Raw genomic sequence first — 24,513 nt, 5'->3', positions numbered from 1 at the left:
CAGCATGCTGTCTGATTCCTCCCTGTCTACAGTATGCTGTCTGATTCCTCCCTGTCTACAGTATGCTGTCTGATTCCTCCCTGTCTTCAGTATGCTGTCTGATTCCTCCCTGTCTTCAGCATGCTGTCTGATTCCTCCCTGTCTTCAGCATGCTGTCTGATTCCTCCCTGTCTACAGTATGCTGTCTGATTCCTCCCTGTCTACAGTATGCTGTCTGATTCCTCCCTGTCTTCAGTATGCTGTCTGAATTCTCCCTGTCTTCAGCATGCTGTCTGATTCCTCCCTGTCTTCAGCATGCTGTCTGATTCCTCCCTGTCTTCAGCATGCTGTCTGATTCCTCCCTGTCTTCAGCATGCTGTCTGATTCCTCCCTGTCTTCAGTATGCTGTCTGATTCCTCCCTGTCTTCAGTATGCTGTCTGATTCCTCCTGTCTACAGTATGCTGTCTGATTCCTCCTGTCTTCAGCATGCTGTCTGATTCCTCCTGTCTTCAGTATGCTGTCTGATTCCTCCTGTCTTCAGCATGCTGTCTGATTCCTCCTGTCTTCAGCATGCTGTCTGATTCCTCCTGTCTTCAGTATGCTGTCTGATTCCTCCTGTCTTCAGTATGCTGTCTGATTCCTCCCTGTCTTCAGTATGCTGTCTGATTCCTCCTGTCTTCAGCATGCTGTCTGATTCCTCCTGTCTTCAGCATGCTGTCTGATTCCTCCTGTCTTCAGTATGCTGTCTGATTCCTCCTGTCTACAGTATGCTGTCTGATTCCTCCCCTGTCTACAGTATGCTGTCTGATTCCTCCCTGTCTTCAGCATGCTGTCTGATTCCTCCCTGTCTACAGTATGCTGTCTGATTCCTCCCTGTCTACATTATGCTGTCTGATTCCTCCCTGTCTACAGTATGCTGTCTGATTCCTCCTGTCTACAGCATGCTGTCTGATTCCTCCCTGTCTACAGTATGCTGTCTGATTCCTCCCTGTCTACAGTATGCTGTCTGATTCCTCCCTGTCTACAGTATGCTGTCTGATTCCTCCTGTCTACAGTATGCGGTCTGATTCCTCCCTGTCTACAGTATGCTGTCTGATTCCTCCCTGTCTACAGTATGCTGTCTGATTCCTCCTGTCTACAGTACGCTGTCTGATTCCTCCTTGTCTTCAGCATGCTGTCTGATTCCTCCCTGTCTTCAGCATGCTGTCTGATTCCTCCCTGTCTACAGTATGCTGTCTGATTCCTCCCTGTCTTCAGCATGCTGTCTGATTCCTCCCTGTCTTCAGCATGCTGTCTGATTCCTCCCTGTCTACAGTATGCTGTCTGATTCCTCCCTGTCTTCAGTATGCTGTCTGATTCCTCCTGTCTTCAGTATGCTGTCTGATTCCTCCTGTCTACAGTATGCTCTCTGATTCCTCCCTGTCTTCAGCATGCTGTCTGATTCCTCCCTGTCTACAGTATGCTGTCTGATTCCTCCCTGTCTTCAGTATGCTGTCTGATTCCTCCCTGTCTTCAGTATGCTGTCTGATTCCCCCTGTCTACAGCATGCTGTCTGATTCCTCCCTGTCTTCAGGACACTGTCTGATTCCTCCCTGTCTTCAGTATGCTGTCTGATTCCTCCCTGTCTTCAGTATGCTATCTGATTCCTCCCTGTCTACAGTATGCTGTCTGATTCCTCCCCTGTCTACAGTATGCTATCTGATTCCTCCCTGTCTACAGTATGCTATCTGATTCCTCCCCTGTCTTCAGTATGCTGTCTGATTCCTCCCTGTCTTCAGTATGCTGTCTGATTGCTACCCCTGAGCGCAGAAAGGCGAATCAGCTCTGCCATGTCAATTTGTTAAAGCCCTATTCTGTTCGTTTGTCTTCTGAATTGACTAAAGCAGAACTATGTGCTAAAACTGACGTGGTTAGCCCTGTTATTTTGGTGGAATCCGTTGATCTGAGGTCAGCCACTTCACCTTCACATGCAGTGTGATGAACATGGGATGCCCGGGCCCTGATGATGGTATTTTGCAGGGTAGGTTGATGAATTCAGAGTCCCTTGCAAACTTGGAGAGTTTGTTGGGTCACATGTCTGATTGTCAAGCAGAATTAACTGATTTGATCACTGATATTCAGTCGTTGTTTGCTGACACACCTTCTCGTACCCATTTGGCAGAGCACGATATTGATGTTGGGGATGCTGTCCCTATTAAACGTTTTATCGTGTGTCATTGGAGAAGCTACGTCACTTGGACTCAGAGATTAAGTACATGCTAGTTAATGATATCGGTGTACCATCATTCTCCAGTTGGGCCTCTCTGTGTCTCTTAGTGAGCAAGCCAGATGGTTCTCTTAGATTTTGCACTGACTACCGGAAGGATAATACTGTGACACACCCTGACTGTTACCCACTCCCACGGATGGAAGATTGTGTTGACCAGGTTAGTGCTGCCTGGTTTGTCAGCCAGTTTGATTTGCTGAAGGGTTACTGAAAGGTGCCTTTTGTCATCAAGAGCTCCTGAAATATCTGCTTTGATTACTCCTTCAGGTCTTCTCCTATACGGGTCATGAGTCATGAGGCCCACGCAATGCTCCTGCTACGTTTCAGCGTCTTATGAATAGGGTGATCTCTGGCCTTGAAGGCTGTGCTGTTTATCTAGATGTGGTTGTTTATAGTGACACTTGGGATCGACATCTGGTGCGGATACGGACTCTGAGCGTTTTCCTGAGGCCTGTCTCACTGTGAACTTAGCCAAATGTGAGTTTGTCCAGGCGAGTGACCTACCTCGGCAGAGTGGTTGCCTTAATCTGGGCGTTACAGCATTTTTAAGGTATATGTGTGGTCGGGTGTGGTCCCTGTTGTGGTTTACACTGACCACAACCCCCTTTACTTTCCTGCACGCCATGCTTTGCCCAAATCGCAGGATTATACGCTGGTGTTTGTTCCTGCGGGCGTTCCATTTGGATGTACGACGTGTAAAAAGGTCTGGATAATGTGGTGGCTGTTGTACGATTTTAGTCGTTCTTCGGATGCCTTTGTTGCATTCCTTTCTTTACGGTTGGTGGTCTGTACAGGGTTTATTTGGTCCTTCCTGTTGCTCTGGCTTCTACTCTCCTGTCGCTCGGGTCTCCATTTCTTTCTCTTAAATGGTTGCTTCCAGGTACCGTGGTTGCTGAGGGTTGGATGGGGTCAGGTGACATCCGGTGGTTTGCCTTTATGGGTTGTAATAGTATTTTGTGTCTGAACCTTTTATTAGTTATGGTTTTTGATCAGTTGTATTTGTGTGGTTGAGGATTTTGTTTTTGGATCCTTGTTAGTCAACGATTTTTATGGGAGGGGGTGTTACGCCCCCCTTCGCTCTCTTTGCCGCCTCCTGTGTTTGTGCTTCTATTTGCAGATTGGGGACAGGTAGAGCTGATTGGGTCGTTTTGTGATCTGGTTGATTTGGTGCACCCTTCAACACTTATACGCATTTTACCTTCCTCCATACATCTCTCCATTACACCCTTCACATGCCTACTGTCACATTTCACAGGTTAGTTTTCCTTTGTAGTTTTATACTTTGTTAGTTATTTAATACACGTTTTTGTTACTCCTTAACTGCCAACGTGTGTACTTCCTTGTTTGTCACCATCTAAGAGCCAGGTTGTGACAGTTTCGAAAATGTTTGGCAACTGAACAAAAATGATCTTGATATGAATGTGTGTGATTCCTTAAATGCAGAACAGAAGCAGCCTTAGTGTGAATGTTCTATAATATATACAGCATCATGTAAAAACACAGCATCATGTAAAAACACAGCATCATGTAAAAACACAGCATCATGTAAAAACACAGCATCATGTAAAAACACATTTCTCACCTCAGCCTGCAGTAAGTCATGCACCAAAGATCATGGTGCTGTTCCTGTTCCTGTCTGACTAGATGATCATGGTGCTGTTCCTGTCTGACTAGATGATCAGGTGCGTGCCTGTTCCTGTCTGACTAGATGATCGTGGTGCTGTTCCTGTTCCTGTCTGACTAGATGATCATGGTGCTGTTCCTGTTCCTGTCTGACTAGATGATCATGGTGCTGTTCCTGTCTGACTAGATGATCGTGGTGCTGTTCCTGTCTGACTAGATGATCATGGTGCTGTTCCTGTCTGACTAGATGATCGTGGTGCTGTTCCTGTTTGACTAGATGATCGTGGTGCTGTTCCTGTTCCTGCGACTAGATGATCGTGGTGCTGTTCCTGTCTGACTAGATGATCGTGGTGCTGTTCCTGTCTGACTAGATGATCATGGTGCTGTTCCTGTCTGACTAGATGATCATGGTGCTGTCCGTCCTGTCTGACTAGATGATCATGGTGCTGTTCCTGTCTGACTAGATGATCGTGGTGCTGTTCCTGTCCCTGTCTGACTAGATGATCATGGTGCTGTTCCTGTCTGACTAGATGATCATGGTGCTGTCCGTCCTGTCTGACTAGATGATCTGGTGCTGTTCCTGTCGCTGACTAGATGATCATGGTGCTGTTCCTGTCTGACTAGATGATCGTGGTGCTGTTCCTGTCTGACTAGATGATCGTGGTGCTGTTCCGCCTGTCTGACTAGATGATCATGGTGCTGTTCCTGTTGGGCGCTGTCCTGCGACTAGATGATCGTGGTGCTGTTCCTGTCTGACTAGATGATCATGGTGCTGTTCCTGTCTGACTAGATGATCATGGTGCTGTTCCTGTCCCTGTCTGACTAGATGATCATGGTGCTGTTCCTGTTCCTGTCTGACTAGATGATCGTGGTGCTGTTCCTGTTCCTGTCTGACTAGATGATCATGGTGCTGTTCCTGTTCCTGTCTGACTAGATGATCATGGTGCTGTTCCTGTTCCTGTCTGACTAGATGATCGTGGTGCTGTTCCTGTTCCTGTCTGACTAGATGATCGTGGTGCTGTTCCTGTTCCTGTCTGACTAGATGATCATGGTGCTGTTCCTGTCTGACTAGATGATCATGGTGCTGTTCCTGTCTGACTAGATGATCGTGGTGCTGTTCCTGTTCCTGTCTGACTAGATGATCATGGTGCTGTTCCTGTTCCTGTCTGACTAGATGATCATGGTGCTGTTCCTGTCTGACTAGATGATCGTGGTGCTGTTCCTGTTCCTGTCTGACTAGATGATCATGGTGCTGTTCCTGTCTGACTAGATGATCGTGGTGCTGTTCCTGTCTGACTAGATGATCATGGTGCTGTTCCTGTTCCTGTCTGACTAGATGATCGTGGTGCTGTTCCTGTCCCTGTCTGACTAGATGATCATGGTGCTGTTCCTGTTCCTGTCTGACTAGATGATCATGGTGCTGTTCCTGTTCCTGTCTGACTAGATGATCATGGTGCTGTTCCTGTTCCTGTCTGACTAGATGATCATGGTGCTGTTCCTGTCTGACTAGATGATCATGGTGCTGTTCCTGTCTGACTAGATGATCGTGGTGCTGTTCCTGTTCCTGTCTGACTAGATGATCATGGTGCTGTTCCTGTCCCTGTCTGACTAGATGATCATGGTGCTGTCCCTGTCTGACTAGATGATCATGGTGCTGTTCCTGTCTGACTAGATGATCATGGTGCTGTTCCTGTTCCTGTCTGACTAGATGATCATGGTGCTGTTCCTGTCTGACTAGATGATCGGGTGCGCCGCCGTCGACTGGCTGGTGCTGTTCCTGTCTGACTAGATGATCGTGGTGCTGTTCCTGTTCCTGTCTGACTAGATGATCATGGTGCTGTTCCTGTCTGACTAGATGATCATGGTGCTGTTCCTGTCTGACTAGATGATCATGGTGCTGTTCCTGTTCCTGTCTGACTAGATGATCGTGGTGCTGTTCCTGTCCCTGTCTGACTAGATGATCGTGGTGCTGTTCCTGTTCCTGTCTGACTAGATGATCATGGTGCTGTTCCTGTTGCTGTCTGACTAGATGATCATGGTGCTGTTCCTGTCTGACTAGATGATCATGGTGCTGTTCCTGTCTGACTAGATGATCATGGTGCTGTTCCTGTCTGACTAGATGATCGTGGTGCTGTTCCTGTCTGCGGCTGGTGCTGCCGCGACTAGATGATCGTGGTGCTGTTCCTGTCTGACTAGATGATCATGGTGCTGTTCCTGTTCCTGTCTGACTAGATGATCATGGTGCTGTTCCTGTTCCTGTCTGACTAGATGATCATGGTGCTGTTCCTGTCTGACTAGATGATCATGGTGCTGTTCCTGTCTGACTAGATGATCATGGTGCTGTTCCTGTTCCTGTCTGACTAGATGATCGTGGTGCTGTTCCTGTTCCTTCCTGACTAGACGATCATGGTGCTGTTCCTGTTCCTGTCTGACTAGATGATCGTGGTGCTGTTCCTGTCTGACTAGATGATCATGGTGCTGTTCCTGTTCCTGTCTGACTAGATGATCGTGGTGCTGTTCCTGTTCCTGTCTGACTAGATGATCGTGGTGCTGTTCCTGTCCCTGTCCGACTAGATGATCGTGGTGCTGTTCCTGTTCCTGTCTGACTAGATGATCATGGTGCTGTTCCTGTCTGACTAGATGATCATGGTGCTGTTCCTGTCTGACTAGATGATCGTGGTGCTGTTCCTGTTCCTGTCTGACTAGATGATCGTGGTGCTGTTCCTGTTCCCTGTCTCGACTAGATGATCGTGGTGCTGTTCCTGTTCCTGTCTGACTAGATGATCATGGTGCTGTTCCTGTCTGACTAGATGATCATGGTGCTGTTCCTGTCTGACTAGATGATCATGGTGCTGTTCCTGTCTGACTAGATGATCATGGTGCTGTTCCTGTCTGACTAGATGATCGTGGTGCTGTTCCTGTTCCTGTCTGACTAGATGATCGTGGTGCTGTTCCTGTTCCTGTCTGACTAGATGATCGTGGTGCTGTTCCTGTCTGACTAGATGATCATGGTGCTGTTCCTGTCTGACTAGATGATCATGGTGCTGTTCCTGTCTGACTAGATGATCATGGTGCTGTTCCTGTCTGACTAGATGATCATGGTGCTGTTCCTGTTCCTGTCTGACTAGATGATCATGGTGCTGTTCCTGTTGCTGTCTGACTAGATGATTGTGGTGCTGTTCCTGTCTGACTAGACGATCATGGTGCTGTTCCTGTTCCTGTCTGACTAGATGATCGTGGTGCTGTTCCTGTCCCTGTCCGACTAGATGATCGTGGTGCTGTTCCTGTTCCTGTCTGACTAGATGATCATGGTGCTGTTCCTGTCTGACTAGATGATCATGGTGCTGTTCCTGTCGTGACTAGATGATCATGGTGCTGTTCCTGTTCCTGTCTGACTAGATGATCGTGGTGCTGTTCCTGTTCCTGTCTGACTAGATGATCATGGTGCTGTTCCTGTTCCTGTCTGACTAGATGATCATGGTGCTGTTCCTGTCTGACTAGATGATCGTGGTGCTGTTCCTGTCCTGCGACTAGATGATCATGGTGCTGTTCCTGTCTGACTAGATGATCATGGTGCTGTTCCTGTCTGACTAGATGATCATGGTGCTGTTCCTGTCCCTGTCTGACTAGATGATCGTGGTGCTGTTCCTGTCTGACTAGATGATCGTGGTGCTGTTCCTGTTCCTGTCTGACTAGATGATCGTGGTGCTGTTCCTGTTCCTGTCTGACTAGATGATCGTGGTGCTGTTCCTGTTCCTGTCTGACTAGATGATCATGGTGCTGTTCCTGTTCCTGTCTGACTAGATGATCGTGGTGCTGTTCCTGTTCCTGTCTGACTAGATGATCGTGGTGCTGTTCCTGTTCCTGTCTGACTAGATGATCATGGTGCTGTTCCTGTTCCTGTCTGACTAGATGATCATGGTGCTGTTCCTGTCTGACTAGATGATCATGGTGCTGTTCCTGTCGCTGACTAGATGATCGTGGTGCTGTTCCTGTCTGACTAGATGATCATGGTGCTGTTCCTGTTCCTGTCTGACTAGATGATCGTGGTGCTGTTCCTGTTCCTGTCTGACTAGATGATCATGGTGCTGTTCCTGTCCCTGTCTGACTAGATGATCATGGTGCTGTTCCTGTCTGACTAGATGATCATGGTGCTGTTCCTGTCTGACTAGATGATCATGGTGCTGTTCCTGTCTGACTAGATGATCATGGTGCTGTTCCTGTCCCTGTCTGACTAGATGATCATGGTGCTGTTCCTGTCTGACTAGATGATCATGGTGCTGTTCCGTCGTCTGACTAGATGATCATGGTGCTGTTCCTGTCTGACTAGATGATCGTGGTGCTGTTCCTGTCTGACTAGATGATCATGGTGCTGTTCCTGTCTGACTAGATGATCATGGTGCTGTTCCTGTCTGACTAGATGATCATGGTGCTGTTCCTGTCTGACTAGATGATCATGGTGCTGTTCCTGTTCCTGTCTGACTAGATGATCATGGTGCTGTTCCTGTCTGACTAGATGATCATGGTGCTGTTCCTGTCTGACTAGATGATCATGGTGCTGTTCCTGTTCCTGTCTGACTAGATGATCATGGTGCTGTTCCTGTTCCTGTCTGACTAGATGATCGTGGTGCTGTTCCTGTCTGACTAGATGATCATGGTGCTGTTCCTGTCTGACTAGATGATCATGGTGCTGTTCCTGTCTGACTAGATGATCATGGTGCTGTTCCTGTCTGACTAGATGATCATGGTGCTGTTCCTGTTCCTGTCTGACTAGATGATCATGGTGCTGTTCCTGTTGCTGTCTGACTAGATGATCGTGGTGCTGTTCCTGTCTGACTAGATGATCATGGTGCTGTTCCTGTTCCTGTCTGACTAGATGATCGTGGTGCTGTTCCTGTCCCTGTCTGACTAGATGATCGTGGTGCTGTTCCTGTCTGACTAGATGATCATGGTGCTGTTCCTGTCTGACTAGATGATCATGGTGCTGTTCCTGTCTGACTAGATGATCATGGTGCTGTTCCTGTTCCTGTCTGACTAGATGATCGTGGTGCTGTTCCTGTCTGACTAGATGATCATGGTGCTGTTCCTGTCTGACTAGATGATCGTGGTGCTGTTCCTGTCTGACTAGATGATCATGGTGCTGTTCCTGTCTGACTAGATGATCATGGTGCTGTTCCTGTCTGACTAGATGATCATGGTGCTGTTCCTGTCCCTGTCTGACTAGATGATCGTGGTGCTGTTCCTGTCTGACTAGATGATCATGGTGCTGTTCCTGTTCCTGTCTGACTAGATGATCATGGTGCTGTTCCTGTTCCTGTCTGACTAGATGATCATGGTGCTGTTCCTGTTCCTGTCTGACTAGATGATCATGGTGCTGTTCCTGTCTGACTAGATGATCACGGTGCTGTTCCTGTTCCTGTCTGACTAGATGATCATGGTGCTGTTCCTGTCTGACTAGATGATCATGGTGCTGTTCCTGTCTGACTAGATGATCATGGTGCTGTTCCTGTCTGACTAGATGATCGTGGTGCTGTTCCTGTTCCTGTCTGACTAGATGATCATGGTGCTGTTCCTGTCTGACTAGATGATCGTGGTGCTGTTCCTGTTCCTGTCTGACTAGATGATCATGGTGCTGTTCCTGTTCCTGTCTGACTAGATGATCGTGGTGCTGTTCCTGTCTGACTAGATGATCACGGTGCTGTTCCTGTCTGACTAGATGATCGTGGTGCTGTTCCTGTCCTGCGACTAGATGATCATGGTGCTGTTCCTGTCCTGTCTGACTAGATGATCATGGTGCTGTTCCTGTCTGACTAGATGATCATGGTGCTGTTCCTGTCTGACTAGATGATCATGGTGCTGTTCCTGTCTGACTAGATGATCATGGTGCTGTTCCTGTCTGACTAGATGATCATGGTGCTGTTCCTGTCTGACTAGATGATCATGGTGCTGTTCCTGTTCCTGTCTGACTAGATGATCGTGGTGCTGTTCCTGTCTGACTAGATGATCATGGTGCTGTTCCTGTCTGACTAGATGATCACGGTGCTGTTCCTGTTCCTGTCTGACTAGATGATCATGGTGCTGTTCCTGTCTGACTAGATGATCATGGTGCTGTTCCTGTCAGACTAGGTGATCATGGTGCTGTTCCTGTTCCTGTCTGACTATATGATCATGGTGCTGTTCCTGTTCCTGTCTGACTAGATGATCGTGGTGCTGTTCCTGTCTGACTAGATGTCTGGCATGTGTCGGCAATGTAGTCTGGAAGGAACACCACCTAGATCAGACATGAGATCAGAGAAGCTGTAGGATGGAACACCACCTACACAGATCAGAGAAAATGTAGGATGGAACACCACCTACACAGATCAGAGAAGCTGTAGGATGGAACACCACCTACACAGATCAGAGAAGCTGTAGGATGGAACACCACCTACACAGATCAGAGAAGCTGTAGGATGGAACACCACCTACACAGATCAGAGAAAATGTAGGATGGAACACCACCTACACAGATCAGAGAAGCTGTAGGATGGAACACCACCTACACAGATCAGAGAAGCTGTAGGATGGAACACCACCTACACAGATCAGAGAAGCTGTAGGATGGAACACCACCTACACAGATCAGAGAAGCTGTAGGATGGAACACCACCTACACAGATCAGAGAAGCTGTAGGATGGAACACCACCTACACAGATCAGAGAAGCTGTAGGATGGAACACCACCTACACAGATCAGAGAAGCTGTAGGATGGAACACCACCTACACAGATCAGACATGAGATCATTATTTAGGATGGATGCAAGTCAAGTAACATAAAAATCTATTTTTTCTTGTAACATGTCATTATACTTCATAACTTTACATAATAACTAGGGTTAACGTTGGTCCTCTTGTGTTGCAAAATGGGAATCAGGCCAGGGGTTAAGGGGGGGGGGGGGGTACAGGGGCGTCCAGGAGGGTAGGGCAGAGGCCCAGGGGTTGGGGTCTTAGTCCAGTCCGACGTCGATGTCCTCGGAGCTGCCCTGCTCAGTGACAAGCCTCCATCTGTTGATGTGGTGGTGTCCGTTCTTATTCTGATGACTGTCAGGCCCCTCCTCCATCTTCTGTCTCTTGTACTTAGTCCTCCTGTTCTGGAACCACACCTTCACCTGAAGAGGAAGACAGGGGGACATTAGAGATATCTATCTATGTTCTGGAACCACACCTTCACCTGGGGAGGAAGACAGGGGGACATTAGAGATATCTATCTATGTTCTGGAACCACACCTTCACCTGGAGAGGAAGACAGGGGGACATTAGAGATATCTATCTATGTTCTGGAACCACACATTCACCTGGAGAGGAAGACAGGGGGACATTAGAGATATCTATCTATGTTCTGGAACCACACCTTCACCTGGAGAGGAAGACAGGGGGACATTAGAGATATCTATCTATGTTCTGGAACCACACCTTCACCTGGAGAGGAAGACAGGGGGACATTAGAGATATCTATCTATGTTCTGGAACCACACCTTCACCTGGAGAGGAAGACAGGGGGACATTAGAGATATCTATCTATGTTCTGGAACCACACCTTCACCTGGGGAGGAAGACAGGGGGACATTAGAGATATCTATCTATGTTCTGGAACCACCCTCACCTGGGGGGCGGGGGCTGGCACGCTGGACCCCCCCCGGAGGGAAGACAGGGGGACATTAGAGATATCTATCTATGTTCTGGAACCACACCTTCACCTGGGGAGGAAGACAGGGGGACATTAGAGATATCTATCTATGTTCTGGAACCACACCTTCACCTGGAGAGGAAGACAGGGGGACATTAGAGATATCTATCTATGTTCTGGAACCACACCTTCACCTGGAGAGGAAGACAGAGAAGGTTGTATTTTATTGGAGGGTTATACAAGCCCCTCTATGCCTATATAACTCTAACTTGGATACACAATTTCAGAATTGTTTCTTGTGAAATGTACACAAAAAAGGTATAATACTAAAAAACAATCATAGCATTACGATTGCAAGACCCTGCAAGACCCTGCAACAACAGGCCTCTCAGCCTCTGTACACAAAGCTGGTTGAATGGCTTTCCTACTCTCGACACCAATACTGTAGGCTGCATATTAGAATGACAAGTTTACAAGAAACACTCAACCCTGACAAGTTTACAAGAAACACTCAACTCTGACAAGTTTACAAGAAACACTCAACTCTGACAAGTTTACAAGAAACACTCAACCCTGACAAGTCGTACAAGCAACACCCAACCCTGACAAGTTTACAAGAAACACTCAACCCTGACAAGTCTTACAAGCAACACTCAACCCTGACAAGTCTTACAAGCAACACCCAACCCTGACAAGTTTACAAGAAACACTCAACCCTGACAAGTCTTACAAGCAACACTCAACCCTGACAAGTTTACAAGCAACACTCAACCCTGACAAGTCTTACAAGCAACACTCAACCCTGACAAGTCTTTACAAGCAACACTCAACCCTGACAAGTCTTACAAGCAACACTCAACCCTGACAAGTCTTACAAGCAACACTCAACCCTGACAAGTCTTACAAGCAACACTCAACCCTGACACGTCTTACAAGCAACACTCAACCCTGACAAGTTTACAAGCAACACTCAACCCTCACAAGTTTACAAGCAACACTCAACCCTGACAAGTTTTATTTAGACTTCAGACGTTGTGACTCATGTTGTAATTAGGATCCTATTGATGTGAGTGCAGATTCCTTTCACCGTGATATCCTCAGGAAGTTTGGTTTAACTGTAAGCAACCTTACTTAACCATTAATGAATAGGAAGTTATGACGCTTTTTTGCATTCAACAACTTTTTTGCATTTATACTATTTCAACAACAATATTTCTTAGATGGCAGCCCTATTTGTCCTTTATTGCTATAGTGGCCTTTTTAGATTCTCCTAATAATAAATCCTTTGGTGAAACCAAATGATTAACTTGACATTGTGATTCTCTTCCACTGTTCACTAGGGAGCTGTCGCTAGGTAGCTATCGCTAGGATGCTGTCGCTAGGATGCTGTCGCTAGGGAGCTGTCGCTAGGATGCTGTCGCTAGGGAGCTGTCGCTCGTTTTTCCGGATAGGATTTATTATTAGGAGAATCTACTGTTTATGCAGTGCCTTCGGGAAGTGTTCAGACCCCTTGGCTTTTTCCTCATTTTGTTACGTTACAACCTTATTCTAAAATGGATTGTTTTTTATTCACTCATCAATCTACACACAATGCAGAAAAACAGATTTTAGAAAATGATTGCAGATGTATTAAAAATTAAAATACATATCACATTTACGTAATTATTCAGACCCTTTACTCAGTACTTTGTTGAAGGACCTTTGGCAGCGATTACAACCTCGAGTCTTCTTGGGTATGACGCTACAAGCTTGGCACACCTGTATTTGGGGAGTTTCTCCCATTCTTCTCTGCAGTTCCTCTCAAGCTCTGTCAGGTTGGATGGGGAGCGTCACTGCACAGCTATTTTCAGGTCTCTCCAGAGATGTTTGATCGGGTTCAAGTCCGGGCTCTGGCTGGGCCACTCAAGGACATTCAGAGACTTGTCCCGAAGCCACTTCTGCATTGTCTTGGCTGTGTGCTTAAGGTCGTTGTCCTGTTGGAAGGAGAACCTTCACCCCAGTCTGAGGTTCTGACCGATCTGGAGCAGGTTTTCATCAAGGATCTTTCTGTACTTTTCTCACCATTTCATCTTTCCCTCGATTCTAACTAGTCTCCCAGTCCCTGCCGCTGAAAAACATCCCCACAGCATGATGCTGCCACCACCATGCTTCACCGTAGGGATGGTGCCAGGTTTCCTCCAGACGTGACGCTTGGCATTCAGGCCAAAGAGTTCAATCTTGGTTTCATCAGACCAGAGTAAAGGGTCTGAATATGAATATGTAAATTTGATATTTCAGTTTTTTATGTTTTAATAAATGTGCAAAAAAAAGATTGATCTGTTTTTGCTTTGTCATTATGGGTTATTGTGATGTCATTATGGGGTATTGTGATGTCATTATGGGGTATTGTGATGTCATTATGGGTTATTGTGTGTAGATTGATGAGGGAAAAAACGACTTAATCCATTTTAGAGTAAGGTTGTAACGTAACAAAATGAGGAAAAAGTCAAGGGGTCTGAACACTTCCCGAATGGACGTGTCAGTATTTCACCGTAGACTATATGCGTCACTATTTCACGTACATTGATGCTTTATGCTGTAACTAAAAATTAGATATATATTTTTTGTTCAGATGACTAGATTAGCAGGCTAGATTAACAGCCTAGATTAACAAACTAGATTAGCAAACTAAACTCAGCAAAAGAAGAAACGTTCTCTCACTGTCAACTGCGTTTATTTTCAGCAAACTTAACGTGTTTACATATTTGAATGAACTTAACAAGATTCAACAACTGAGACATAAACTGAACAAGTTTCAAAGATATGTGATGAACAGAAATTGAATAATATGTCCCTGAACAAAGGGGGGGGGGTCAAAATCTAAAGTAACAGTCAGTATGTGGTGTGGCCACCAGCTGCATTAAGTACTGCAGTGCATCTCCTCCTCATTGACTGCACCAGATTTGCCAGTTCTTGCTGTGAGATGTTACCCCACTCTTCCACCAAGGCACCTGCAAGTTCCCGGACATTTCTGGGGGAATGGCCCTAGCCCTCACCCTCCAATCCAACAGGTCCCAGATGTGCTCAATGGGATTGAGATCCGGGTTCTTCGCTGGCCATGGCAAAACACTGACATTCCTGTCTTACAGGAATCACGCACAGAACGAGCAGTATGGCTGGTGGCATTGTCATGCTGGAGGGTCATGTCAGGACCTCCAAATTGATCCCGCTCCAGAGTACAGGCCTCGGTGTAACGCTCATTCCTTCGACAATAAACACAATCCGACCATCACCCCTGGTGAGACAAAACCGCGACTTGTCAGTGAAGAGCACTTTTTGCCAGGCCTGTCTGGTCCAGTGACGGTGGATTTGTGCCCATTGGCAATGTTGTTGCCGGTGATGTCTGGTGAGGACCTGCCTTACAACAGGCCTACAAGCCCTCAGTCCAGCCTCTCTCAGCCTATTGCGGACAGTCTGAGCACTGATGGAGGGATTGTGCGTTCCTGGTGTGACTCGAGCAGTTGTTGTTGCCATCCTGTACCTGTCCCGCAGGTGTGATGTTTGGATGTACCGATCCTGTGCAGGTGTTGTTACACGTGGTCTGCCACTGCGAGGATGATCAGCTGTCCATCCTGTCTCCCTGTAGCGCTGTCTTAGGCGTCTCATAGTACAGACATTGCAATTTATTGCCCTGGCCACATCTGCAGTCCTCATGCCTCCTTGCAGCATTCCTAAGGCACGTTCACTCAGATGAGCAGGGACCCTGGCCATCTTTCTTTTGGTGTTTTTCAGAGTCGGTAGAAAGGCCTCTTTAGTGTCCTAAGTTTTCATAACTGTGACCTTAATTGCCTACCGTCTGTAAGCTGTTAGTGTCTTAACGACCGTTCCACAGGTACATGTTCATTAAATGTTCATGGTTCATTGAACATGCATGGGAAACAGTGCTTAAATGCTTTACAATGAAGATATTTGGATTTTCACGAATTATCTTTGAATGACAGGGTCCTGAAAAATGGGCGTTTCTTTTTTTGCTGAGTTTAGAATAAAAACTATTGTTCCAATGAAAACGCATCAGAAATGGAAATCACAGGCTGACAAGCCCTTTTACCTTATGATTTAGTAAAATGATTCACTGAGCTTGACAATAAATTGTAATAGTCCAATTTTCTATCATAGGCCCTATCGCTAACAGTTGACTAATTTCAACATAAAAATATGTGCCAATATTTGTCCTATGTAGGCTTGCAGGAAAAATCGAATCTTTTTCAGTAGAGCTAATAATGAATAAGCCCAATGTTTCAATAGCCTAATAATTATCATATTAAACCCGAATACGAATTATAATTGAATATTAAAAATGATAATGTTAATAATATTTAAAATACATTTTTAAATCTTCATTTCACGAAGCTATGCAACAGAACGCCGCGCAACAGAACAGAACGCTGCGCAACAGAACAGAACGCCGCGCAACAGAACGCCGCGCAACAGAACAGAACGCTGCGCAACAGAACGCCGCGCAACAGAACAGAACGCCGCGCAACAGAACAGAACGCCGCGCAACAAAACGCCTCGCAACAAAACGCCGCGCAACAGAACGCCGCGCAACAAAACGCCGCGCAACAGAACACTAAAGGGTCCCACCACTTGTATTTTGAAAAAAACATATAATCATATTCTTTATTTATAACAAGTTTTAATTAAAAGTTCTTCAAGATATTTTATTTCAATTAAGAAGCTGACATGAATTTATCAACTCCGAATGAGTTTGGGCTGGAATTTATTCAATTAATTTATGTAGGCCTGTTCCTGAACTGTGTGCCATATACATATTTCATATAGGGTATTTTAGTAGCGTATCTCACCTGTGTTTCAGACAGATTGAGACTGTTGGCCAGCTGTTTCCTCTCGGCTCCTACTATGTAATGATTATTCTCGAACGCCCTCTCGAGCCGCAGGAGCTGCGACGGGGAGAACGCGGTGCGGATGCGCTTGGGTTTTCGGGCGAATGGGCGGTGGAGGAGCTGGCTTTCTTGGGAAACATCGTTTCCTGTGGGCAGAGAGAGAGAGAGAGAGAGAGGGGTTTCCACTAGTTACCACATCCACAAAGTCAAAATGAACTATATCGTTTATGACTTTGTAGCTGTGGTAACTAGTGATGACCGAGACGGAGAGAGAGAGAGGGGGAGAATCACACTGCGGTTTAGATATGACATTTGTAATGTCTTTATTCTTTTGGACCTTCTGTGAGTGTAATGTTTACTGTTCATTTTTATTGTTTATTTCACTTTTGTATATTACCTCACTTGCTTTGGCAATGTTAACATGTGTTTCCCATGCCAATAAAACCCCTTGAATTGAATTGAATTGATTTGATTGAAGCAATTAGAACATAGCAACACCAGTAGCGTTTTGCTCTGCAGTGAGGTGGAAAACAACACAACACAAGGCAGAGAGGGATCTTAAACTAATTCAAATTATTATTTGCTCTTTTGGTTTGAGGCTAGTTTATAAACTCTTTATGTAGTTTTAAATAGTCTATGAAGACTTTATATAACTCTTCTGCATGTGTTGAGTCCATATCGACGTAGGGGTCAATTTAAACTGTCAATTTGATATCGTTCCAAATAGGACTGTGTGACAATATATATTTTTTTTTATATAATTTAACAATATTATTAGTCTACTTTATATTGAGAATAATGACATTAATCTTTTATCATAAATGAAAATTAGGCCAATACGTTAAATTATTATAAACATATTAAATTAATCGAGTTTACTGATGCATATAAACCATATAGTATATTTAAAAGTGTGGTTTTTTTACAACCTAAAAAAAAATCTGGCTAGATTCTGAAACAAAATTCTGGTTTGAACGTTTGGGTAGAAAATAATTACGATTTTCGCACTCACTCAGATAAAATAGTGGTTTGGTTTGGATAAATTCGCAGTGGGATTGACCGCGTAACAAAGACAATATTTCCTTTACAGATTGCCTTGTGGCCCGGTGTGTGCCGGGAAGCCTTTCCAGACGTGGGGAAATAGACTGCTTTAGGTTTGCGCTCCATTCATCTGGACCCTAGTAAACTAAACTTGTAATAAAAACTACAGACTCCTACATATTCTATCATAGCCTAGTCACATTTAATTGGATTAGGCTATAATACATGTATAAATGTTATACAAATACACTGATATTAACCTTATAAAGCAAACGGAAGTTTCTGACACGACATCACATTTTTCTAAATGGAGTGATTTTGATGTTTAGCATTCTTCTTTTAATGCTCTTAATTTTGTATGTAATTACCTGTCACCTTAACGGAATATTTTCTCTGCTTATAATAGATATTTGATGCACCACAAGTGCACCCCAAACGTATGCCAAAACGAGGTAACGGGAGATGAGACGGTCAATAACACAATTTACCTTCACTTTGTCATGTCGACTTCCATATTATTACTCATCAGCAATTTGATGTGTTCTGCAGACTGAACAAATAGTCCTTGTTTCGATTTTAAACTTTGATTACATTATAAAGTATAAAGCAGAGTTAAAGGCGCTTTAGTACTATATAGGCCGCTTTAGGACCATACAGCGCATTCAGAAAGTATTCAGACCCCTTGACTTTTTCCACATTTATGTTACATTACAGCCTTATTCTAAAATGGATTAAATAGGGGTGTTTTCCTGATCAATCTACACACAATTTCCCATAATGACAAAACATTTCTCAAAACTGTTTTTGCTTTGTCATTATGGGCTATTGTGTGTAGATTGTCCAGGGGAAGAAAACAAACATTTAATCCATTTTAGAATAAGACTGTAATTGAACAAAAATGTTGAAAAAGTCAAGTGGCGTCTGAATACTTTCCGAGGGCGCTGTATGAACCACTTTAGGACCATATATTCCCCAATATCTACATTAAATATAACTTATAAGAGTATACAGCCTATATAATAAATAAACATAGCCTTGCTGAAGTCCATTTGACAGTAAAACATATTAATAATAAATGTCACAACCTTATCGTCCCATACCTCTTATTTATCCTGCTGTAACAGTTTATGTATTCATTTGTTGCTACGGTGACGATACGGTGACGATACGGTGACGAAGGCTGGGAGTAAAACGAGCAGGTGGAACGGAAGGTGGAAATGTTTTCCATAAGTACTCTACCTCATATCCACTCTAGGTATTGTTTATGTTCACCTGTGGCTGAAAAAAAGTTGACTTATAAAGCCTATGCATCCCTAGTCCCATAACACCACAATCAGCTTGTAATAAAGACAAACATGAACTGATGATTAACATACATGGAAATGAATGATTAACCCCGCTATTATTACCAGCCTAATTGTTGTCAATCATTAGTCTGTTTTAAATTGACATCTCTGCAGTGTAGGTCACAGTTTAGTCCTTATTGTTAAAAGTACAAGCAGACCAGCCAGAGGTGTTCATTTATCCATTAGCCTGGAACTTGATTAGCTTGACATTAGTTATAATTATTGATAGGCCTAAGTATTAAGACTGAGAAATTATTCAATTACATTTTTTTTTAACACACACACACACACACACACACACACACTCTTTCCAATCCTTTACCTTGAAATCTGTACCCGAAGAACCTGTTTCGTAAATCCCATGGGTAGAAGTTAAGAGGGTCTCGGTGTTGCGTCCCAAAGAAGTGTGCAGGGTGTTGTAGGTGGCCCCCTCCTAGCTGGTGGGGGTTCATGGTCAGCCCCGGGTGGTTGACCGACTCAGGGAACACCAGCTCCGGGTTCTGATACAGAGACCTGCCGGTGGGACTCTGGTACCCGTTCATGAACGCGTCAGTCGGGTTGGAATAAGTCAGTGCCGTCGGTCGGATGGGATCTTCCGTAGTTTGAAGGTTTTCTTTAGCCACCAATGATTCTATCATAAAACAACGTTTACTCACCGACGAAAACATCTTCTTCACTTCACAGGTAGTGAAATCCAGAATAAAACACAATCGGTCTTGTAAATTCCTATTTGTTCCAGTAAAAAAAAAAAATGCTTCCCTCAAAAAGTCATAGTGAACACCGAACGGTTACGGTAGAGCCCCACGGGACCGACGTTGTGAACGGGAACCTCGAGCACCTTGCGTTTAGGGAGGTGAGATCCACGCACGCGCACCGGGAGGACACGAGGAGAAATCAACAGTTCTTTTGAACCAGGAGGACTGAGATGTGCGCAAGCGCAGCAATGTTATAATAGATTGCGCTGATTGGAAGAGTAACACGTGCCAATGAGTTCTCTGATGTACCTGGCGTGTGGATTTAGAGTTAGAGACGACGTGCAGCAAGTCATATAGCAAACAATAGCTTCATATGAAACCAAATAGTGTTTCCTCCGCTGATTTTATGTTTGGGCTCATTCTGCAAAGACAACACCAGTAAAAATTCACATTTCTTGTCCTGATATTGACTATCACACCAAAAATGATGTATAATGAAACCAGTGTTGTTTTAGCCAACACGCTGGAGGATGACAGTACTTTATCCATTCATTAAAGCGTAGCCTATAATATCAATAATATGCTTATTAAAAATATGTCAAACGCTTCTTATGTCGTAGTGCTTCTGGTGCTCCATCCCGACGTGTCTAGGTTTCCTCCTGTCTTCTCAGACCCTTCCCCGCACCAAGACCGCTGACAGGGGTCTCCTCAGACCCTTCCCCGCACCAAGACCGCTGACAGGGGGTCTCCCCCAGACCCTTCCCCGCACCAAGACCGCTGACAGGGGTCTCCTCAGACCCTTCCCCGCACCAAGACCGCTGACAGGGGTCTCCCTCAGAACCCTTCCCCGCACCAAGACCGCTGACAGGGGGTCTCCTCAGACCCTTCCCCGCACCAAGACCGCTGACAGGGGGTCTCCTCAGACCCTTCCCCGCACCAAGCCCGCTGACAGGTGTCTCCCTCAGACCCTTCCCCGCACCAAGACCGCTGACAGGGGTCTCCCTCAGAACCCTTCCCCGCACCAAGACCGCTGACAGGGGTCTCCTCAGACCCTTCCCCGCACCAAGACCGCTGACTGGGGGTCTCCTCAGACCCCTTCCCCGCACCAAGACCGCTGACTGGGGTCTCCCTCAGAACCCTTCCCCGCACCAAGACCGCTGACAGGGGTCTCCCTCAGACCCTTCCCCGCACCAAGACCGCTGACAGGGGTCTCCTCAGAACCCTTCCCCGCACCAAGACCGCTGACAGGGGTCTCCTCAGACCCTTCCCCGCACCAAGACCGCTGACAGGGGTCTCCTCAGACCCTTCCCCGCACCAAGACCGCTGACAGGGGTCTCCTCAGACCCTTCCCCGCACCAAGACCGCTGACAGGGGGTCTCCTCAGACCCTTCCCCGCACCAAGACCGCTGACAGGGGTCTCCTCAGACCCTTCCCCGCACCAAGACCGCTGACAGGGGTCTCCTCAGAACCCTTCCCCGCACCAAGACCGCTGACAGGGGTCTCCCTCAGACCCTTCCCCGCACCAAGACCGCTGACAGGGGTCTCCTCAGACCCTTCCCCGCACCAAGACCGCTGACAGGGGTCTCCTCAGACCCTTCCCTTCCCCGCACCAAGACCGCTGACAGGGGTCTCCTCAGACCCTTCCCTTCCCCGCACCAAGACCGCTGACAGGGGTCTCCCTCAGAACCCTTCCCCGCACCAAGACCGCTGACAGGGGTCTCCTCAGACCCTTCCCCGCACCAAGACCGCTGACAGGGGGTCTCCTCAGACCCTTCCCCGCACCAAGACCGCTGACAGGGGTCTCCTCAGACCCTTCCCCGCACCAAGACCGCTGACAGGGGTCTCCTAAGACCCTTCCCCGCACCAAGACCGCTGACAGGGGGTCTCCTCAGACCCTTCCCCGCACCAAGACCGCTGACAGGGGTCTCCTCAGACCCTTCCCCGCACCAAGACCGCTGACAGGGGTCTCCTCAGAACCCTTCCCCGCACCAAGACCGCTGACAGGGGTCTCCCTCAGACCCTTCCCCGCACCAAGACCGCTGACAGGGGTCTCCTCAGACCCTTCCCCGCACCAAGACCGCTGACAGGGGTCTCCTCAGACCCTTCCCTTCCCCGCACCAAGACCGCTGACAGGGGTCTCCCTCAGAACCCTTCCCCGCACCAAGACCGATGACAGGGGTCTCCTCAGACCCTTCCCCGCACCAAGACCGCTGACAGGGGGTCTCCTCAGACCCTTCCCCGCACCAAGACCGCTGACAGGGGGTCTCCTCAGACCCTTCCCCGCACCAAGACCGCTGACAGGGGTCTCCTCAGACCCTTCCCCGCACCAAGACCGCTGACAGGGGTCTCCTCAGACCCTTCCCCGCACCAAGACCGCTGACAGGGGTCTCCTCAGACCCTTCCCTTCCCCGCACCAAGACCGCTGACAGGGGTCTCCCTCAGAACCCTTCCCCGCACCAAGACCGATGACAGGGGTCTCCTCAGACCCTTCCCCGCACCAAGACCGCTGACAGGGGGTCTCCTCAGACCCTTCCCCGCACCAAGACCGCTGACAGGGGTCTCCTCAGACCCTTCCCCGCACCAAGACCGCTGACAGGGGTCTCCTCAGACCCTTCCCCGCACCAAGACCGCTGACAGGGGTCTCCTCAGACCCTTCCCCGCACCAAGACCGCTGACAGGGGTCTCCTCAGACCCTTCCCCGCACCAAGACCGCTGACAGGGGTCTCCTCAGACCCTTCCCTTCCCCGCACCAAGACCGCTGACAGGGGTCTCCCTCAGAACCCTTCCCCGCACCAAGACCGATGACAGGGGTCTCCTCAGACCCTTCCCCGCACCAAGACCGCTGACAGGGGGTCTCCTCAGACCCTTCCCCGCACCAAGACCGCTGACAGGGGTCTCCTCAGACCCTTCCCCGCACCAAGACCGCTGACAGGGGGTCTCCTCAGACCCTTCCCCGCACCAAGACCGCTGACAGGGGTCTCCTCAGACCCTTCCCCGCACCAAGACCGCTGACAGGGGTCTCCTCAGACCCTTCCCCGCACCAAGACCGCTGACAGGGGGTCTCCTCAGACCCTTCCCCGCACCAAGACCGCTGACAGGGGTCTCCTCAGACCCTTCCCCGCACCAAGACCGCTGACAGGGGTCTCCCTCAGACCCTTCCCCGCACCAAGACCGCTGACTGGGGGTCTCCTCAGGACCCCTTCCCCGCACCAAGCCCGCTGACAAGGGTCTCCTCAGACCCTTCCCCGCACCAAGACCGCTGACAGGGGTCTCCTCAGACCCTTCCCCGCACCAAGACCGCTGACAGGGGTCTCCTCAGACCCTTCCCCGCACCAAGACCGCTGACAGGGGTCTCCCTCAGACCCTTCCCCGCACCAAGACCGCTGACAGGGGTCTCCTCAGACCCTTCCCCGCACCAAGCCCGCTGACAGGGGTCTCCTCAGAACCCTTCCCATCACCAAGACCGCTGACAGGGGTCTCCTCAGACCCTTCCCCGCACCAAGACCGCTGACAGGGGTCTCCTCAGACCCTTCCCCGCACCAAGACCGCTGACAGGGGTCTCCTCAGAACCCTTCCCCGCACCAAGACCGCTGACAGGGGGTCTCCTCAGACCCTTCCCCGCACCAAGACCGCTGACAGAGGGTCTCCTCAGACCCTTCCCCGCACCAAGACCGCTGACTGGGGGTCTCCTCAGAACCCTTCCCCGCACCAAGACCGCTGACTGGGGGTCTCCTCAGACCCTTCCCCGCACCAAGACCGCTGACAGGGGTCTCCTCAGACCCTTCCCCGCACCAAGACCGCTGACAGGGGTCTCCTCAGACCCTTCCCCGCACCAAGACCGCTGACAGGGGTGGGTTCTGAAGAGAGATCTGTCAACGTGATGTAACCATCTTGTTGTGATGTCGTTATTACTTCTAATTACTATGACTGTGTGTTGTTATTACTTCTAATTACTATGACTGTGTGTTGTTATTACTTCTAATTACTATGACTGTGTGTTGTTATTACTTCTAATTACTATGACTGTGTGTTGTTATTACTTCTAATTACTATGACTGTGTGTTGTTATTACTTCTAATTACTATGACTGTGTGTTGTTATTACTTCTAATTACTATGACTGTGTGTTGTTATTACTTCTAATTACTATGACTGTGTGTTGTTATTACTTCTAATTACTATGACTGTGTGTTGTTATTACTTCTAATTACTATGACTGTGTGTTGTTATTACTTCTAATTACTATGACTGTGTGTTGTTATTACTTCTAATTACTATGACTGTGTGTTGTTATTACTTCTAATTACTATGACTGTGTGTTGTTATTACTTCTAATTACTATGACTGTGTGTTGTTATTACTTCTAATTACTATGACTGTGTGTTGTTATTACTTCTAATTACTATGACTGTGTGTCGTTATTACTTCTAATTACTATGACTGTGTGTTTATGTGATATTAGATTCCCTCTCAGTTTTCTAAAGCGGAAACAAGCTTTTAAAATCAGAAGTACAGGCCCTTGGATAAGTAAAGACTAATTTGGAAATCTCAACAGCGTGATAATGAGGCGTAATGCAGAAAAGGGAACTATAATCCTCATAGCAGACAGACTGACTAAGCAAGCCTATATTATACATATTCATTGCAATACGGCACCTCTTATATCGCCTTCATTCATTTAATAACGTTACCTTTCATACCTCTTATATCGCCAGGCGAGTGTGATCAAACGTACATCCTTTAGTGGGGTGCAGGGCCGAAAAAAGTAGCTTATGACCTGACGAAGATCGAAACCTTGTTTGTTTGGGAATACAGGTAGGCCTATGAGCGCTTATATCACCCTCATTCATTTAATAACATGACCTTTCATACCGCTTATATCACCCTCATTAATTTAATAACATGACCTTTCATACCGCTTATATCGCCCTCATTCATTTAATAACATTACCTTTCATACAGCTTATATCACCCTCATTCATTTAATAACATGACCTTTCATACCGCTTATAT

The 24,513-nt window shown here is 47.1% G+C and overlaps 1 protein-coding gene across 1 annotated transcript; it reads right to left on the bottom strand.

Moving 5' to 3' along the window:
- Nucleotides 1–10,673: 10,673 nt before the first annotated feature.
- Nucleotides 10,674–19,864, bottom strand: LOC106560214 (homeobox protein EMX1). Its single transcript, XM_082957450.1, has 3 exons — nt 19,129–19,864; nt 16,381–16,565; nt 10,674–11,018 (listed from the first exon to the last, which is right to left on the bottom strand). The coding sequence occupies exons 1-3, from the start codon at nt 19,472–19,474 to the stop codon at nt 10,857–10,859; spliced, it is 693 nt and encodes a 230-aa protein (XP_082813576.1). The 5' UTR covers nt 19,475–19,864; the 3' UTR covers nt 10,674–10,856.
- Between the last annotated feature and the right edge of the window lie 4,649 nt (nt 19,865–24,513).

Source organism: Salmo salar, chromosome 01 (assembly GCF_965601325.2).
Source record: "Salmo salar chromosome 01, fSalSal1, whole genome shotgun sequence".
NCBI lineage: Eukaryota > Metazoa > Chordata > Actinopteri > Salmoniformes > Salmonidae > Salmo > Salmo salar.
This window is presented reverse-complemented; position numbering and strand designations above follow the sequence as displayed.

What these genes read in the sequence shown, in the direction of transcription:
- LOC106560214 (XM_082957450.1), bottom strand. Translation starts at nt 19,474, where the DNA reads ATGTTTTCGTCGGTGAGTAAACGTTGTTTTATGATAGAATCATTGGTG. An exon ending in CTTCGGGTACAGATTTCAAG is followed by an intron (nt 16,566 to 19,128) that starts GTAAAGGATTGG and finishes CTCTGCCCACAG; the next exon opens with GAAACGATGTTTCCCAAGAA. An exon ending in TCAATCTGTCTGAAACACAG is followed by an intron (nt 11,019 to 16,380) that starts GTGAGATACGCT and finishes CTTCCTCTTCAG; the next exon opens with GTGAAGGTGTGGTTCCAGAA.